General features: G+C 21.0%; 2 protein-coding genes across 31 annotated transcripts in view; one reads left to right on the top strand and one right to left on the bottom strand.

The window, feature by feature from the left end:
- Window positions 1-1513: 1513 nt before the first annotated feature.
- Window positions 1514-20341, bottom strand: part of LOC129615621 (patronin) — a 105159-nt gene continuing 86331 nt past the window's right edge. For 10 of the 30 annotated variants that reach the window (XM_055530908.1, XM_055530903.1, XM_055530905.1 and 7 more), the window contains 12 exons: window positions 17986-18966; window positions 16158-16493; window positions 15758-15977; window positions 14564-14895; window positions 14258-14494; window positions 13959-14181; window positions 13622-13696; window positions 11675-11746; window positions 8876-8980; window positions 3924-4133; window positions 2681-2963; window positions 1514-2592 (listed from right to left, as the gene is read on the bottom strand). In XM_055530908.1, the coding sequence (XP_055386883.1) occupies window positions 2448-2592; window positions 2681-2963; window positions 3924-4133; window positions 8876-8980; window positions 11675-11746; window positions 13622-13696; window positions 13959-14181; window positions 14258-14494; window positions 14564-14895; window positions 15758-15977; window positions 16158-16493; window positions 17986-18966 (3219 nt within the window). In that variant the 3' untranslated portion in view covers window positions 1514-2447. The remainder of the gene's footprint in view (window positions 2593-2680; window positions 2964-3923; window positions 4134-8875; window positions 8981-11674; window positions 11747-13621; window positions 13697-13958; window positions 14182-14257; window positions 14495-14563; window positions 14896-15757; window positions 15978-16157; window positions 16494-17985; window positions 18967-20341) is intronic. The other 20 variants (XM_055530925.1, XM_055530934.1, XM_055530930.1 and 17 more) reach the window with 18 other exon arrangements.
- LOC129615622 (uncharacterized) lies at window positions 15157-15716 on the top strand. Its single transcript, XM_055530936.1, has 3 exons — window positions 15157-15266; window positions 15328-15423; window positions 15493-15716. Exons 1-3 carry the CDS (start codon window positions 15194-15196, stop codon window positions 15642-15644), a joined length of 321 nt encoding a protein of 106 aa, XP_055386911.1. The 5' UTR covers window positions 15157-15193; the 3' UTR covers window positions 15645-15716.

The following is a 20341-nucleotide window of genomic DNA, read 5'->3' as shown; positions in this document are numbered from 1 at the left end:
TTAATAATTAAATTTTTTACTTTTTCCTTTTTTTTTTTTGTTCTATAAATATTCTTATAATTCATATGGTTTATTTCTTATTAAATTTTAATTTCTAAAATTTTAAATATTTATTTTATTTAATAATGCCATTATAAACCAATATAGATAGTATTAATTTTTGTTTTATGATTAAAATGAAAAACAAAAAAAAAAAATTGTAAATAAGAAAAATAAAAATATTTTTATATTAGATTTCATATTACAATATTAAATTTTTGAATTGTTAATTTCAATGATATTTTAATTATGTTTATTGTAAAATTTAAATTATATAATTATGTAAGTCACATTTATTTATATTTTCATTAAATTTGTACTCATATCAATCAATACAAGTTTTATCTATTTTAAATAATGCATTTGTTTTATGACAAGAAGAATGCAAAAAAAAATAAATTAAATTTATCAAAATATTAAAATAGCATATATTAATATTGCAAAATTTTTTAATCGAATTTCCAAAAAATAAAATTTATGCAAATTTCAATTGGAAATTATTTCAATTTTATTTATCAAAATTGAATTTTCCAATTATTTTTTTTGCTCTATATATTAATTATTATTTTTAAAATCATTTTCATATTATTTAGTATGAAATATGAAAATGAAATTTAGTATGAAATTTGAATGTAAAAATTTTAAATTGTATATTGAATCATTTCCAATTTTCCACTGTCAACGTAAAAATTAATTAAAATTATTATTTAATTAAAAATAATTTTTTTAATTTATTACAGTAAAATATTTAAAAAAAAGACAAATAATATAAGAACATAAGAATAGTGCGACTGTATTAACAAGATTACTTTTTTATTTTTACATTTTTCGTTTGAAAATATATCATAATTCATTTTTAATATACGAGTAACACAATGAAAATAAAATGTAAAAAACAAAAAATTTTAATTTAAAAGGCATTAATATTTTTATTTTAAATATCTAAAATAAAGAAAAATTATATTCAAAGAAGTGAAGGAAAATAATGGCTTTTATATTTATTATTACATACTAATAAAAATTTATAATTCTCATTAGTAGAACACATTAATATTCATATTTTTTTTTGGCAAAATAACATTCAATAATAATATCACTGAAAAAACTGCATACTATTATGTTTTTTTTTTTACTAAGAGCCAAAATCTAATTTTAGTAATTTATAATTTAATTATATATTATGCTCATACATGTATACAAAAACATATTATTTATATACATTTTAATATTATACAACAAACAAAAACATTACTTTATTAAAACAAAAAGAATTAAATTTTTGCTTACAAGCATATTTTACAACTGTATATTCCATAATAATATCGCTTCATTTATAATTTCCAATTCAATTAAGTGTTAACACATTTAAAGTGATAAATATTTAAAATATTTATAATAAAAAAATAATTATAGATGAAGTTGATTAAAATTCGATAAAAAAAAAAATTTCAAAATAAAAAGATTTAAATTTTATAAAATGTTTATAATGACAAAGTAAAATGATATGAAATTCAAATTAAGTAACAAAAAAAAAACTATTAAGTCACTGTCATTTTCATGAATTGTCACAATAATTAATTTATTATTAATTATTGTGACAATTAAATGACAATAATAATATACTTTTATAAAGTATATTAGAATGAACTTTTGAAATACACTTAAAAAACACAATTAAAAAAAGAAAATTCAAATAAATTTTGGCAGTTCCCTAAAAATAGTGTGAAATACAGGATTTCATTATTAGTTTTCCTGATTCTTTTTAATCGTAAGCCTAATTGCTTTTATAATTTTTTAAATAATTTTCCTATAAAAAAAAAATAGTTTTCTTTTTTTTTGTTTGTTTTTTTTTTTGTAAATATATTTTTAAAAAAAAGAGATACAAAGGTTAAGTTATAATAATATTAATGTTAACATAAAATAGAAAAAAACACATTGTTTAACATAAAAATTATATTAATTATTGATATTAATTAAAAATTAATTAATAAAAAAAAAAAAAAAAAGTAGTTCGTTAGTATAACGATTGTTCTTAAATTAAATTATTAAACATTTACATTATTTTATTAATATTAATTCTTTTTTTTTGTATATTTTTTATTATTACATATATATTAATAAATATTAATTTATTATTTTTTTAATTTATTTGTTTGTTTTTTTTTATTTCATTTCTTTCGTTTCTTCTAATTTATTAACAAATTCAATAAAATTTCATTATTGATATTTTTTTGAATTTTTTCTCTTCATTTAATATTCCATTTAAATGTTGATATTTTAAATTTTTTATCCTATTTCTTGATTTTTATTCCATATTCGTGTTTTCTTTTTATTTTATAGTATATAATTTAAATTTGAATTAAGCTAATTTAATATAACTTTTGTTTTCTATTATTTTTTTAGATAATTCAAATAACTAGCGCCATATCTTTTTTACTTGGCAAATTAACTTTTTTTCCTTGCCACAGTGAATTGTGAATTGTGAATGCGTCTATTGTTACAGTTAAATGTTTTGTATGCACTTGAGAGAAGCATTTACCACCAGAATTATACCTTAAAAATTACAAAAAAAAAAAAATATTTTAAAAAATTAAATTTTTAATCAAATATCATTTTCTTGTAAATATAATTTATTACTCACTTGAAAAATTTATCAAACATGACTTCATCAACTTGACTAGGTCCTGTACCATATAATTTAAGAACTTGTTCATTTTCTGGCCAATAACTGTATAATGCACGAAATTGGCAGCCAGCATCACGGAATAATATAAGAAAATGTTTAGCTTCAGAACGAGCAATTTTTTCCAGCACCTTCTGTTTGGCATCACGATTAACAGCTCCAGGAAATACACAATATTCAACAGCATTTAATATAATACCACGATTGGATTTAGCTGCTGGTTGTTTATATAATTTAGGCCCTAAAAAAATTATTTCATATTCGGAAAAAATATTAATTTTTTTTTTTTTAAATCGAATAAATTTTGAAATATTTGTATTGGTTTTATTTTTTTTTTTTTTTTCAATATTAAAAAGAAATCACAAGAGTTTTGTAATGAAAAATTTAAAAAAATTTTTTAACTTTGCATTTTTAATTATTTATATTAACAAAGTAGCATAATTTTCTCACAAATTTTAATTTTACATTACAAAACGTCTTGATTTTCTACTCTACAGCAAAATTAGTTGAGTTAAATTGGAGTTTTAAAGATTTTAGATAGTTTAGTTATAGTTTTAAATTTCATATACTTTTCTGTTGGCTTCTTTTAATCAAAAATGCAATTAAAGAAAAAAACAAATTAAAAAACAAAATAACAAAACTTAAACAAAACATTCGCTAAATTCATTTCTCACAAAAAAAAAACAAAATGCATTCAAAAAACAAAAACTTACAAGAAAAAAAAAAAAACAAAAAATAAAATAACAAACACAACAATCTCTTAACTTAAAACAGTGAAATTAAAAATTATCAATCGAATATGAAAATGAATAAAAATCGATACTGAACAATCGATTGATGTTATGACATTTTATGAAATTTATATTTGTGTTCTAAACAAAACAAAAAAAAAAGTACTGTTACTTTAAAAATGTCACAAAACAAAAACAAACGCGAGCGTTTTGAAGATGCAACATTGTAAAACATGAAAAGAACGAAAAAAAAAAAATAAAAAAAATATAATGAAGGAAAATGTATAGAAGGATTGAAAGTTTTTTAGAAGGAAAAATCATGTTTACACTTTTTAAGATCACTTGTCAATTTTTAAAAATAAAAGTATTTTCTCTCGGTTCTTTTTCTTTTCTATAATCTTTTTTTTTTTTATTGTTAATGTATTTTCTATTAATTTGGTATTTTCTAACGTCGAAATGATGATACGAACCCGAATATTCCATCATTGAACTGGCAGCTGAAATGTCACTAGATCCATCATCGAATATTCGACGTTTTGTCATTAAGCCTGGTGGTAAAGAACCTGGACCAGATGGTGATGGTAAATGCCTACCTGCTGATGATGATGATGATGATGGCCCCATACCAGGTGATGGAGCCCGACGTGGAGGCGTTGCACGTCCAATACCAGAATCTGTATCTAGGCAAAATTTCAGGTAAAAGCAATAAAACAAAAAATATATGAAGGAAGAAAAAAAAAAAAGAAAGAAAAAAAAAACCGAAAAATAAATATAATGAAGAAAAAAAAAGACAAATGGCATTAACAAATGTCAATTTTTTTTTTTATTTTTGAGAAATAAGTTAAAATTTAATGATATTTGTTAATTTTTTGTTTTAACATTTGATTATTTATTTTAATTAAATACAAATGTAAAATTAGAGAGATTTTTAAAATGCACAAAAAAAAATTAAAAAAAAAAATAATAATAAAATTTGATATGAGTAATGAAAAAAAAATGTGAAAAATTGTGTTTAACAATAATTATGGACAATGAAATGATAAAAGCAAGAAAGCTGTAATTTTTATGTGTGGATTGTTTGTTGAAAAGTATATAATATTATGGATAATATGAGATTTTTTGGTAAATTTATTATTACATAATATAAACACTATTTATTTTATTTGCACTTTTTATTTGAAATAAGCATTAGCATAATTTTAGGCTAAATTTAGACTAATTTTAGGCTAAATTTTAATATTTAGTTTATTAAAATGGGAATCATGCAATCTTTATTAGACAATAATTTTGTAAATTTATCGATCGATACAAATCAAATAACAAGGAAAATTTTGAAAATTTTTATGAATCCAAATATTTAACAAAGAACAATTATTATATAAGGGGCGGGGGTGATGAAAAAAAAAAAAATGTTTCTGTCAATTTTATATTTAATTTTTTTTCTAAAATTATTATTTAATTAAAAATGTCACTATAAATATTTTGTTTCTTTAAAGTACTGACAACTTTTTATTATGGATTGAAAATTAACAAATTCACTATATTTAATGGGTTAATTTGATTGGTATATTTGGGGTACTTTCCTATATCGCCTTAAAAATTCATAAATACTCATATCGAGTAACAAAAATTTTTATTATAGTACTATTGTAAAAAATGACATATTATCTAGTTGGGATAATGAGAATATTAAGATTAAATGGGTTTACATTTTTTTTCTTAGAAAATTTAATAAATTTTTTCTTAAATTATTTGATTAGAAAGTGGAGAGGAAATGATTTTCCTTCAAACCAAACATACAACATAAATATTTTATTTGGATAATTTTCATGAAAAACTAATTACAACATATAAAAAATTAATTTTAATTTTTAAAAAAAAAATTCTTTTAAATTCATAATAATTGCATATTTTTTCTCAAAAAATTTTGAAGTCTATCACACACAGTATTCAAACTTAAGGCAATTGAATGAAAAATTAAACATCAATTTGAATAATTTATTCTGTCATGAAAAACTAACTGTGCAATATAAATTTCTTTATGACAGCTAAAAAAAAGAAATTACTATGACAGCACAATTTCTTAAACTATTATTTCTTAAAAATAAATTATTTTTATTTCAAAATTAATATTCGAATCTCACACATTTAAATTACAATTTCAAATAGCAATATATTAATATATGTATGTATAGAAAAATATTTTAAATAATTACAAAAGATTATTTGAAATTTTCAAATTTTTATCTAATTATATTTGAGTATAGATGAGTTTAATGAATATTCTAAAATGTACAAAATATGATTGTACTAAAATACATTATAGTACTAAAATTATTTAAGAACTAGTTTAATTTTATATTTTAGATATTTTATGATTGATATGAAAATGTGAATGAAATGAATTTTTTAAATGTTAGTAATTTTTTTCTGAAAATAAAAGAATAATAATTAACTGAATATTTTTTCTTATACGACACTACCACAAAAAAAAAAAAAAAAAAAACATTAATATTCTTATAATTTTTGTGTTTTCTTTGTCACTTTAAATTTGAAAATAAATGATTTTTGTTCTTTAATCTATTTTATAATGATTTTTCAAAATTAGCAAAAAAATAAATATTTATTTTATTTTTTCCAACAATTAGTTTAACTAAAGAACATGAAACTTTTGAAGCATTTTTTTATGATTTTTTTTTTTAAAATCATAAAAATTACATGTTTTTTATTTTTGAGAAAAATACTTTTTTTTTTAAATTTAAGAAAAATCATATTAATTTAAATAAGGAAAAAAAAATCAAAAACTAAAAATAAGAGCAAAAGTGGGGACAAAGTGGCCTTAAAGTATGAAAACCATTTTTTTTTTTTTGTTTGTTATCCAAAGATTATGTGTGAAATTATTGAAAACTATATAAAAAACTATTAAAATAAAATTACAGAAACAAAAAGTACTGAAGAGAAAAGAAGAGAAAAAATAAATAAATTAAACCTTCAATTAAGAATTTTACAAAAAAAAAACTATCTAAGTGTTTTTTTTTTTCAACTACGTGTATAAATAGAGAATGTGTAAGAATTTTGCTGAAATAATTTTGAAATAATTTTAATTTTCTATTTTATTTTACCACACACCAAACTAACTATTATAACGAATTAGAAAACTATAAAATAATAATTTTTTTAAAATAACAAGAAACTAAAAAAATAATATAGTATATAATATAGTGTACACCTTAAATATCTATATCTATATATATATATATATATATATATATATATATATATATTACTGATAAAATTAAAAATTTAAATATACATTAAAGTTTTTTACTCCAAATAAATTCGCATGAATAAAAGAAGCCCCAATTACAAAAAAAAAAAAGGTAAAATAATATACATACATATTTTTTTTTGTGTATAATTAAATTTGTTGATAAGAAATTAAAATTATTTTGTTTTAAAATTAAAAATATATTTTTAACATGTATAATAATAATAATAATAATAATAATATAGTAGGTATGGCAAATGTGTTTTGGAATACGTGATTTTATATAATATTTAAATTTTTTGAAATTTAATTAAATATTTTTTGTATGTTTTGAGTAAATTTATGTAAAACATGTAAGGAAATAAAAAATATATATATCAAGATTGTAAAAATTTAAATTTGAATTGTAAAAATTTTAATAAAAATAAAATTATAAAATCAATCTGCACTCAAGAAAGAAATAAGAGGAATATTAAATTGTCAATTTTTCAGTAATTGAGAAAATTATTGCCTTCTTATCTGAGATAATTTCAACAACCGAAGGAATTTTAATTACTCATATTAATTTATTATTTAAATTGAGAATAATAATTCAATTCAATTCAATTTGTAAATTATGATTTTTGACATTAATGTCATTCTTTGAGAACAATATACCAACAAATATGTACGTATTTTCTCTCTTCATGAAGTAAATTCTTTAAAAAATAATGAAGCAAAAAATAAATTCCGCTGACACAATTATTTTTAGAATATTGTATTTAATTATTATATTTTTTCATGAAAAATTTTATTATTTTCATGAATAATTTTACGATACCATTAGCATATCGGATTTTTATAGAATTAAACATTTAAGTATTTGAAATTATTTAAAAATAAATTAGGAAATATTGAATTATTTCATTATTAAATATATTCAAAAAAGAGAATTATTTAATATATTTGAAATAATATTTGAAAAAGAGTTGATCTTATAAAATATATATATTAGAATTACAAGATATTTATATTTTCTGATGAAAATTACATTAATATTTAATGCAAAACATTTTAAAATAATATTGTAATGTTTAAGAGCGTATGACTGCACATACATACTCAGCCCTATCATTAATTCCCCTCGGAGAATACTACGAATTTCGAATTTATCTAAGACTTTTAAATGATCGTTAAATTCTTTTCGTAGAGATTATGAATCAGCAATGGTAACACAATTTTTCGGAGTATCAAAAATCAGTATTTTATTTCAACTGTCAAATGTTTATTAATGTTGCTATTTGAGTACAAAACTTTCATAAAAAAGGATATTTTTTTAAAAACGGAGTTTTGAGTTTTTTTTTTTTTTTTGAAATTTGAAGAAAATTTTTTTTTTTAGCAAATTTGAATTAATTTCCCTTATGGTAGCTGTTTTAAAAGAACTTAAATTCAAACAAAAAAATTAAAAACTTGAAAATTTATAATACTCGTAATCAGTCTCTTGAAATTGCTTGTTACGTGGGGGTATTTCTTTTGTAAACTATTGAGGGTTATTTTTACTACGAACATAATATATGATTACTGCATTACGAATATTCGAATTTTTGGTAATTCGGAATTGAGAATATGAAATTCGTAATTTTTCGAATTTCAGAGCTACGAACGAAATTTATGATATTACTGACTACAAAATATATATATATGTATATGCATATTTGAATAAATTTTTACAATGACATTTCGTGAGAACTTTCTCACTCAGACGCTTTATAAAACTATCTTAAATATGTAAGTAATTAATTAATTTTTAATATTTTAAAATTATTAAAATTTCTATATTTTTTATTTCTTCTTTTTTTACAATCTTGAAGCCATCAAATAAAAAAAGATATACGAAAATAAGCGAGTGTGTAAAAAAAAAAAAAAATTTTTTTTCATAAACTGATCTAGGCTTTATAATTTAAATCAGTCTGCTATACACTGTAGAAGATTGTTCACCACAACCACAATTAATTTAATATTTAAGTGTGAAAAGTTTTCTGCTTAGTGTAATTTTTTTTTTTTTTTTGTTGTTTGTTACTTTAGAAAACTTTTTCATTTTTACATATTTGAAATAAATTTTTTATTTAAAAAAAAAAAAAAAATTTTTTTTTTTTTGTTTTTAATTGGGCTTACCGCACAAATTCATGAGAGAATTTGATTTACGCCCTCGGAAATTTAATGAACTTCCTTTTGCTATCGAAATACGTGATAATGTACGGCCTCGTTCTAGAGTCGGTTCTGTAAAAAATTTCCCCATTGTAATTTTTTTTGTGTTGTTTTTCTTTCTATTTTTATTTTTGTTGTTTAAATATTTTTTTTTTTTTTGTACTATTTTCTTAAGATTTTTTTTTTTTAATGTTTTTGAAAATTAAAAATAAATTTGATTCTAAAATTTGACATATAAATAGTAGTCCCATAATATTTCATAAAAAAAAAAATAAAGTAAAACATTTAGATCCATAAAAAAAATTTAATAAAAATAATTATAATAATAATTTAGATTTAAAGAAATAAATTAAAATATTTAAATATTTTGTAAAAAAGAAATTTTTTTGAAAAAATTTTCTTGGATTAAAAAATATAAATAATTTAAATATAAATTAAAAATAAATAAAGAGAATTTTTATATTCCGAAATAAAACCAAAATTTGATTTTTAATATTTGGCTAATTTTTTAGGAATCATTAAAGGAATACATAATGCAAAAAAAAAAAAATCAAAATCGAATTAAATAGAATAATTTTGACAAAATGATGCAAAATACAAGCATAATAAAACCTTTGATAATTTATTTTTTTTTAAATTAAGAAAATAAAATTTGAATTTGACATTCCCACCAAACTTTTAAAAAACCTATATTGCTTCTTTTTTTCATAAATTTAAAAGATGATATATGAAATCTAAAAATTTTTATTGATGACGAAAAAATAGTCACAATTATTAATTTAATCTTCAGTCAATTTAATATTGTGATTGAAGAAAATATTTTATCTTATGCAATTAATATAATGACTATCCAAAAGATGTCACTATACGCACAAAAATGTAAAAGTTAACAAATATCGGATCGAAATTTTAAACAAAGAATTAAAATTTTCATAAAACATTTTGTTGTAATTAAAAAATCTTTACGAAAAATTCAATAATTAATGAACAATAATTTTTAATTTTTCAACAATACTTTTCATAATACTATTAACAATTACATTAGTTGCATCTGCGCTAGTTTTAAAAATTTTCACATTCTATTTTCTATTTCTATAATTCCTAAATTTCAGTTTTTCCTTGAACTATCTCGAAAAATAATTTGTTTGCGTATTAATTTAATTACGACAATGCAAATGAAATCTTGAAGTACCAATAATTTTTTTTTTTCTTAATTAATAAAAAAAAAATAGCTTATGTCTAAATCCCAAATAATATATACTATCATTTTCGAATGAAATATCCCCCTATCATTTTCGAATGAAAATATGTTTTCTGTTCTATCTTTTTTTTTTTATATAGAAAAAGTTATTTCTCCAATTATCTCCAATTTACTTAATAAAATTCTTGTTAGAAATTTTAGTTTTTGTTTGTTATACTATATTTATATGGTTAGTGAAATTATATATATATTTTGTATATAATAATTAAAAATATAATAAAATTTTTCCCAAAATTCATGCATTTTTTAAGATAATTTTTATAATAGAAAAGTAATATCGATATAGATTTTTTTTTTCGAAAAATCGAATAATAAGGCTCCGAATGGTGTTTTAAGTCACAATTAACAAAATTCGCTCATATCACTTAGTTTATTAAAATTGTGAATATAATATTATTATTAATTCATTTTTACATCCGAATTTCAAAAATTCAAATAAATACTTTTAATTAATCAAATATTAAATTATTTTTAATTAATAGTTTAAGAAGAAAAATATTTAATTAATTTATTAAAAATAGCAAATTTTATTATTTCTGTTCAAATTTTTTTCTGTTTTTAAATCGAAAGTGAGAACATAAATTTCATTGAAGAGTAAATACCCTATTGAAATAAGTAAAAGGAACGATTTTCAAATATATATATATATATAAATAAATATTTCTTTGAATAAATAAAACTATATCAATAACACTTAATCATTATAAAAATAAAGAAGATTATGATAAAAGGCATAATGCATTTTTATATTTTAAATTTCTTTTAAATCGAAGAATTCCATTTTTTATAAAATTTTAATATTAATTATAATAATTATTATATGTATATATAGTTAATTATAGTAAATTGTCATTAGTAAAAGTGTTTCAATAAATTTTATTAGTAATTATTGTCTGGTGCATCAAACGTGTTTTTAATATAAAAATTTTCCAAAAGTTTACTTAGAAGAACAAAAAAAAAAATTTAAAAAAAAAAAAAACATTTTATTTAAAATTTTATTATTCAACAAAAGCATTAATTTTGGCAAAAATATAATTTTTATATTGATTTCATATTGTAATTAATTAATTAAATTTTAATTAATTCATCAGTATAGTTAAATTTTTATTTATTTATTTCTTTTACTTAATTAATTTTAGCCAATGCAAAAAAAATTAATACAAAAATACAAAATTATTTTGAATTTTTATAAGCGTTTGTTGATCAAAGAATATTAATGTTGGTAAATACTAAAGAAGTATTTTATTAAAAACAAAAATATAATTTAAAAAAAAATTAAAGGAAATTATTTGAAAAAAAGAAATTAAGAATCGGAAAAGAATAGAGAATTATTACACGGAACGGAAGAAAATTATTTAAAATTAATTAATAAAGGAAGAAAAACATTTTTACAATAACAAAATTTTTCTTTAGTTAATTTATAAAAAGGAAAATTAAAGAAAAAGGAAAAATAAAATAAAAAAAAAAAAGCTTTAGTAGTTTATTAATAAAAGCCCACCACCAACCTCTTGAATTCTTATAAGATCCCCTTCGACCAATTGGAGTAGAACTTGTGCTAGGATATTCATCAGGAGATTCTGTAAATATGTATTTATTACGTTTAATTAATAGACATTATTTTTTTTTTGTATTATGGTTGAGAATATTATAGACTCTTTTTCTTTTTTTGTTTTAGTCAGTAACTTTTATAACAATAAAAATTATAAAACAAAATTTTAAAATAAACTTTCTTCTAAATATTTTCGATAGTCAATTCAATTTATATTTTGGTATTTAAATTTTTATTCTTCGATTTTAACTAAGTACTCATGTGTATCAATAAAATATATTCAATATTTTTAAGAAAATATTGATTTAAATTTTAAAAGTATTAGCCTTTTGTCAATTAAATTAATTAGAATCCGATGTATTTAAATGACTTTAGATTTTAATTTATTAATTATTTGGAAGGAGTGTCTTAGTCTGTATAAACATTACCATGTAGCTTCTTTTTAATTTAATATTTAAGAACAGAAACAATATGAAGCAAATGATTTTCTATAATAACTTGTTTTTAATTTTTCAATTATTATTTTAACTATGGAAATGACATTTACATTATGTGCTACATCTAAGAACTAGCTCCATTATTATAAAAAGAATTTTTCCAAAAGTATTTCCATTTATTTTAAATCGTTTTTTAATATAGAAACTCTAATTAAATATTTAAATGCAAAAATAATGATAAAAAACTAATTTATAATCAAGCTAATATTATTCATTTATTAGTTGTAGTAATTGGTTACTAAAATTTGAAATTTACATTTTGAATTTATGTACTTAGTTTTATAAAATGACACATTTTCAAATTGTCAAAGTTTTTTTTTTTTTGTTGACTATTGAAAGAATGATTTAAAAAACATTTAATATTATAAATATAGTATTCTAAATTGATAATATTATACAAAATTATAATAAAAAACAAATCAAACTAAAAACTAAAAAAACTTTTAATTGCATAGCATATTGAGAAGTGCTTGTCTTTTTGTTTCTCTCAAATTCATATTATTTAAACGTCTGTTTTTCTGTTGTATCCAATATTATAATTTCTTTATTTCTTGAATATTTAATTAAATTACATGCGATGAATTTTCATAATTTATTTTATTTTACCTATATTTAATAATATTTCAATTCAAATTTAAATTCCCCCCATCTAAAAAGTAATTGTTTTTTGGTAATATAATTTAAAAAAAAAAATATTCATATTTAGGTAAAGTTAAGATTACCAATTGTGTGTGTAATATTTTTTTAATAAAATAATTTATTTCAATATAATTTTATGGAAAAATTATATTCAAAGATTTTTTATTTAATCATAGCCTAATTTTCATAATAAAATTAATAAAACTGTGAATATAAAATTCAAAAATTTAAAATGAATAAGAATGAATGTTTCTAAAAGTGTGCAATTGTTTCAAATTTGCAAAAATTTTGTAATTTCAGAATCTTCAAAATAGCAACTGAAACAATTGCATTCTTAAAATATTTATGCACGTATCCTAAATTTACGTACCTATGAGGATGCATTTAACATAATACTAAAGAAAACGATTTTAACTATAAACTAAATTTTACTAAATTTATGTTTTAAATTATTCGATTGCTAAATAAAAAAGAAAATTTAAACAGTGAATCATAAAAATTTTTTGATTTGACAAAATTTTTATTATTATATTAATAATTTGTCCGCCAAAAAATTAAGAAAAAAAAAAGGAATGATTTAAGCAAAATTATATGTCAAAAAATATTATTTTAATTTTCATTAAAATATTATGCTTTTTAAATTATAATAATATGTAGTAGGTATGTATTTTTAAAATAAAAAGCTCGATTTCTGATGCTTTAAATTTTGTGGTTATCGATTATAATTTTTTTTTTTTGTGTTTTTGTATGACAATTTAAAACTTTACCTCTAACAGCTAAAGAGTCTTGTGATCCTCTGTAATAATCACGTCGCATGGAATTCGAACTTAATTGGCCGTAGCCTAAGCATATAAATAAACAAATAAAAATTAAAAAACGAACAAACTTGTTAAAAACAAAAAATAAAATCAAAATTAAAAAACGGAAAAAAATTAAAATCAAAAAGAAAAAATTAAATATTTTTTTTTTTTGTTATAATGAAAATAATGAAACAACAATAATTACAATTTTTATTTAATTTTTGACACAAAATGTTAAAAAAACACTGAACAAAATATGTCATAAGTTTTTTTTTTTTTTTGATTTTTCATAAACCTTAGTTACCTGTTAAATTTGAACTAGATCCTTTTTTGCCTCGACTAGATATACTAGAAGCTTCACTAATATCAACTGAACCAGTTTCAACATGAATTGTTTTTGGTCTAGGTCTTGTCATTTTTTGTTGTCTTAACCTTGGTTGAGTTTGTTGTTGCATTTGTTGCTGTTGTAATTGTTGTTGTTGTGCCAATTGATGTTTTATCAAAAGTTCCCTATCAACGGTTTTACCCTAAAAAAAAATTTTTTTTTGGAAACAGTAAATTAAAAAGTCAAATGAATTTTAATTCTTAATTTAAGAGCAGTACTTCTCTCTCAGCTTCTTCTACAGCCTTTTTTAATCTATGTGCTTCTAGTATAGCTGCACGTCTAGCTGACTGTTCTTCTTTTTTTCGAGCACGTTCATCTTCCTTTTCACGTTCTTTTTCGCGACGTTGCATTGCTTCTATTTCTTTTCTTGCTTTTGCCTCTTCTTGCTGTTGTCGTCTTTGTAAAGACAATAACATTATTTTCTCCTTTTTCTTTTCCATTTCGTCAATCGAATTCTACAACAGATTTATAAATAAATTAATATATGTATTTGTAATATTGTAAAAAATTATTTTTTTACTTACTGGATCTAAACTTGATATTTCGTTACCAATTATAAGAGCTTGATTCTCTTTTGGTTGCCTAGAGGAACTATTATTATTATTATTATTGTTGTTATTGTTCATATTTTGTTGGGCTTGTTGTAATTGCTGCTGTTGCAACTGCTGTTGAGATTGTTGATTTGTGACATCTTCCAAATGACGTCGATAATCATTAAAAATACTATTACCATTATTTGGACTTTGATTTAATTCTGTTATTTGGCGTAATTGAATTGGCGTATCTGGATCTAATTTATTATAAGTATTTGATTTATTGTTTTCTATATTCGAATGAATGCTATTGTGCTTTTGTTCTATATTAAACGAAAATAAAACAAAAAAAATAATATTGTGTTAAGCCAACTAAATTAATATTTTGCAATTTAAAAATTTAAAAAAGATTAAATTTAAGTTATAAATTATCCACATGTAAATTATCCATTTAGTTAAATAAATTAAGATAATTAACCTTAATTAGTTAAATAATTAAGGTCAGTGATTATTTTAAAAGAACTATCATTCTTTTCTTTGAATATAAAAGGAAGAAGTTTATTCTTTTAGAAAACATAAGCAAATTGTAATTCAACATTTTAAACGCTATCAACTACAATAATGGTTTACTTTAAATTTTCGTTTGTCGCTTTGCTTGCATTAATTTGCATAATTCCTGCTATGAGAGCTGAAGGTACTTTTGAAGGTTGATAACTTTCAGAATTTCCTTTTTTAATTTTTTGGAAATATTTTAGATTATATGGAAGTAAAAGAAGATGAATTTAAGGAACTTGGTTTGGAAAACTGGAATAAAGCAAGAATTTATCACTTTTTCTTTTTCCTTAACACCAGTAAGTACATAATATTAAATTTGTTTCAATTAATAGTATTGTTAATTTTTTTGAAACAAATTATTTTAGATCCGTGTAATGCTTTATATACGACATTAGGAATTGCGGACGCTCAGTGTACATTACGTTGCTTAAGTGTTGGAAGTCAGTTAGGTGGAGTGTGTAGAAATAATGAGTGCGAATGCAATGTTTTTCCTACTCAAGATCCATCAAAAAAGTGAAAGTTTTAAGTAGAATATTTACTTTAAACCACATTCTAATTGTAAAAATTATTTTAATAACAGCAATAAAGCTATAGAACTATAACATTTTAAGCAATTATTATTATAATTACCTTTCTTATTATCTAATTGAATATCTAGTTGACTATGTTGTTCACTCTTATCGATATTATCAAAGCTTTTCTCCTTTTTCGGTGATCTTTTTGTTCGTAGGGGTGGTTTAGGTCGCTTCGGTTGTTGGTCATCGAATGATATATAAAAACCTTTTTCATTAATTGAATTATTTTCCTGTCTTTGCTGTTGATTATTTTGTTGAAACTGTTGTTGTGGATCCTAAAAATAATTTTTTATTTTAGAATGTATTAAAACAAGAAGTATATTCAAATTATCAGTCCCTAACCAAGAGAATGAGTATATGTACATATATTATTAATAAAATAATTAATAAAATCAATAATTAAACACATATTAAATTTAATTAGCTTTAAAAAAAAATACATTTTTTTAACTTACTTGAAAACTGTTTGAATTCAATAATGGCCTGGACGGTGATGGAATTCTATAAGTTCTATTGCCACTTGAAATATTTAATCTTCCTAAATTAACATCAACATCATTTTCATCATAAAACTGTTGCTGCTGTTGTTGTTGCTGTTGATGTAATTGCTGTTGCTGTTGTTGCATCTTTCTTATAAAATTATTTCCTTGTCTTCCGGATGATGGTTGCAATATTTCAATATTCATTTCAATTTGATCAACTTGATCATCATCTTCACCAATAAATGATATACTTTGTGGTGCCATCATATCCTCTGATGGAGGTTGTGGTGCACCAAAACTACGGTTATCCTGTTTAGTAACATTAATAAAAGCAAATTTAACAACTGATTTTTTACAACTTCTCTATTATTATGGTTACACAAAAAAAAAAAAAATCATTTATGTTAAAATGTTAGTATCGCGACCGCATTTTTATTCAACAAAAAACAAAAAAAAAGTTCAAAATTTCAATTTTATTTGGTGATTTTTTATAATTAATTCTTTGTAAGATATTTGATAAATTAAATTTTGAAAAATACCTACAGTAAAATGATTTCAATTTTGATATGATTGTTTCTATTAAATATTAAAATGAAATTTATTCAAAAAAAAAAAATATATATGGATGGGAGATTAAAGGTTAGGACTGAAATTGATTTTTGTTTAAAATTTTAATTGATTTTGAAATAATATGGAATTTGTGATCAAAAACTTGTATTAGTCATTATCAAATATCTCGAATAAATTACTGTATAGTACTGTAAACGAAAAAAAAAAACGTGCTAATGTAAAATTATCAAGCTGATATTTTAAATGAAATTAAAAGTAACAATTCACTTCTTAAGCGATTCATTTTAAATTTTATTTATTTATTTATTCAATCTTTTTTTCTGTTTGTTAGTAAACGATGTGATTATAAAATAAAAATAGTTTATGCAATATTGTTTTTCACTCAAAAAGGTCATATATGATCAAATTTTTTGTGAGTTTTATTCGATTAAAACACTTTTATGCAGCAACATTAGAGAACATTGAATTTTTGCAAAGCAAAGCCATATTTTCTTAAGATTGCTATAAAAGTGGTCTAATCAAATACATAATTGTTAAATTTTTTGTTGACACAAGCACAAAATATGTTTTTAATTAATAAAACAAATAACAGGGTTTTTAAAACACATAATATGATCACATAGGAACCAATTTTGGCTAAGAAAATAAAATAAAATAAAAATAAGAAAAAAATCCTTTCCAAAAAAGTTTTTGTTTGTCAAAAATTTAAAACTAACAAAAAAATATTATAACACTATGAAAATTCGTTAATGACAAAAAAGAGGAAAGCATTTAAAATTTTAAAATCGATTGATTCTGTCAACAGACTGTTTGAAAATGTTTTAGATGAAAGAATATTTCGCTGATTTTTTTAAAGAATTAAGACATTTGTAGCATGAAATTCAAATTCTGATGAGTTGCGGTCTGATATTTATGGCCAAAAATAACTTCAAATCAAAAAGACAGATTTCACACTACTTCACATAATTTTAAATGACTGACAAAATTTTTTGCGATATAAAAATTTCAAATGAAATTGCTCAATATTTCATAAATAAGAAATACGAAAGTTTATTAATTTTAAATTAATAAGTAAAATTAAAAAGTCACTTAAAAATGCTGACAAAATAGTATAAAATCTTTTTCTTTTTTTTTTTTATCTTCAAAGAATTTAAAAATCAAAAATAATTTCTATAATTTTGAATTTAGAAAATTTTAATTTTTTTTTTTTTTTTTTGGTTTATTCTTTTACCCTGTGATTTGACATCATATTAGAAATTTGACGTGGTGGTGTACGGCTATGTTGTGGACTCGAATGCACTTGAAATAAATTTTGATAGGATTTCTCTTGATAATTATAATCACTGCCACCATTGTGATGTAATAAAAATCCAGGACTTGAACTTTGACTATTATTTGATGATGATTTCCATGTTCTTGTATCAACTTTTGGAGTCATATTTTGACTTTGCCACGCATTTATATCAACCATTTGCTGCTGTTGCTGCTGCTGCTGTTGTTGTTGTTGTTGTTGCATATATATAGAATCTACATTTTGTTGTGATTGATTTGCAGCAGATTGTGCCCAGGTTCTTCTTTGTGGCGGTTGAGGTGGCTTTTGGGTTGTTGTTTGCATCATTAATGGCTGTTGTGGTTGTTGTGATTGAGGTGAATCATGTAAATAAAACTGATTTGGTTGTGGTGAATTATGATCATGTCCACCAATTCGATGATGATAATCATCGTATTCGGTCGGACGATTTATTTGAGATGTTTGAACAATAAATTGATTTGACTGATATTGATTATCAGATTGTTGTGGTGGATATGGATCATATGGATTACCATATGTTGATTGTATATAATTATTTCCATTTTCATAAATATTACCATTACCAGAATTTAAAACACCGCTACCACCAATATTTATATATGGTTGACTATTTTCACGTTTAAATATTGGTGGTTGCTGGTGTTGATGGTTAATTGGTTGTGGTAATGGTGAATTTTGATTAACATATTGTCCATGCTCATTGATATATTGAATAGGAGCTTGTTGTAATTGTTGTTGTGATGGTTGCTGATAAGGGTCACGACTAGGCGGACGGGATGGATATGCACTTGGCGATCCAAATGATTGTTGTTGAGATAGATGTGGTGTTGAACCAAATTGATTTTGCTGCATTTGACGATACTGATTTGACAGATGTTGTTGTGAGCCGTATGGTTGTTGCTAATTTATATTTTGAATTGGTTTTTTTTTTCAAGGTTATCGAGTTTTTTTTTTACAATTTTTTTGTAAGTGATTGTAGAAATATTGTGTGCGTGTAGTGATTTATGTGTATATATATATAATTGTGTTTGTGTGATGTGGAATATGTGTGCGGTTGTACCGTAGCATTTTGTTAAAACCGTTGTTTTATATTTTTTTTATGTTTGGAATAAAAAACAATTTAAATATTTTTGTTCATTGTTTTTAGAAAGTATTTTTCGAGAAAAATGTTTTGAAAATTTCGATGGAAAATATTTTGGAAAGGTATATTTATATAAAAAAAAATGGTGAGTGAAAAAAGAAAAAAATAAATAAAAGAAATACAAGCAATAAGTGAGAAATTTTATATTTTTATAATTATTGATCATGTCATATTTTGAAAAATAAGATTTAAGAAAACTAAATATGATGCGATGAAGCTTTATGGCACTACCAAAAAAGAAATATATACGTGATGAAAGTATGATTAATATTAAAACAACAATAATTATAATGAAATAGGCGAAATAGCGTTGTTATTATTATTATTAATGAAATGTGATATATATATATATATATATTTTTTTAATATACATATATTAATTTTCAATAATGTAATATAAAACGTTAATCGAACCAATTTCTGAAGAATCACAAGCTATTCAGTATATCACAGAATAACAATATATAAATATATTTATACGAAATTGCAGAATAAATAATATATATAATCAACCACCACCAAAAAAATATGAAGAAATCTAAGCTAAATTAGCAATAAATGAGATTATTTTAAGTTCGACTAGTTTTATTTTACATCAAATATATATTTTTAAAATTTTTTTATTATTATTTTGCTTAAAATGAACTTAAAATATATATTTTTAGGCTATATTGCATTTAATGTTTTCTAATTAATTATTTATTATTATTTTAATAAAAAAAAATAACGTTGATTACATACTAAATTAATCATGTTCTATTAAATAACTTGTGAATATTTAATAAACATTTACGGAAAATAAAAGACCATACTTATAAAAACGTATGTACGCAAAATTGCATAAAGATCTGAGCAGATTAAAAATTATTTGTATTTATTACTGCTATACGAAATTATTTAAATGCTACAAAGCTGAAAACATACTATAACTAATTGAAAGTGAAAAGTGTACCTTTAACCCTATAAGCAAAAATGAGAGCAAAATATAAAAGTTTAGTGTTTTTAATCAAACTTTAAGGCAAATATTCAAACTGAGACCTAATAAAGACCGCCCTGGCTGTAAATAATTTAGCTAAAATAAATATTTACATAATATAACTTAATATTGAATTAGAATATTTGTTATACTGGAAG

The sequence above is a fragment of the Condylostylus longicornis genome, unplaced genomic scaffold (genome assembly GCF_029603195.1).
Source record: "Condylostylus longicornis isolate FDR11 unplaced genomic scaffold, ASM2960319v2 ptg000137l, whole genome shotgun sequence".
Taxonomy (NCBI): domain Eukaryota; kingdom Metazoa; phylum Arthropoda; class Insecta; order Diptera; family Dolichopodidae; genus Condylostylus; species Condylostylus longicornis.
The sequence above is the reverse complement of the archived record's forward strand: the minus strand, read 5'-3'. Positions and strand labels throughout refer to the sequence as shown.

Coding starts and splice junctions, on each gene's coding strand:
- LOC129615622 (XM_055530936.1), top strand. CDS start 15,194: ATGGTTTACTTTAAATTTTCGTTTGTCGCTTTGCTTGCATTAATTTGC. Junction 15,267..15,327: donor TCCTGCTATGAGAGCTGAAG/GTACTTTTGAAG, acceptor GAAATATTTTAG/ATTATATGGAAGTAAAAGAA. Junction 15,424..15,492: donor TTTCTTTTTCCTTAACACCA/GTAAGTACATAA, acceptor AAATTATTTTAG/ATCCGTGTAATGCTTTATAT.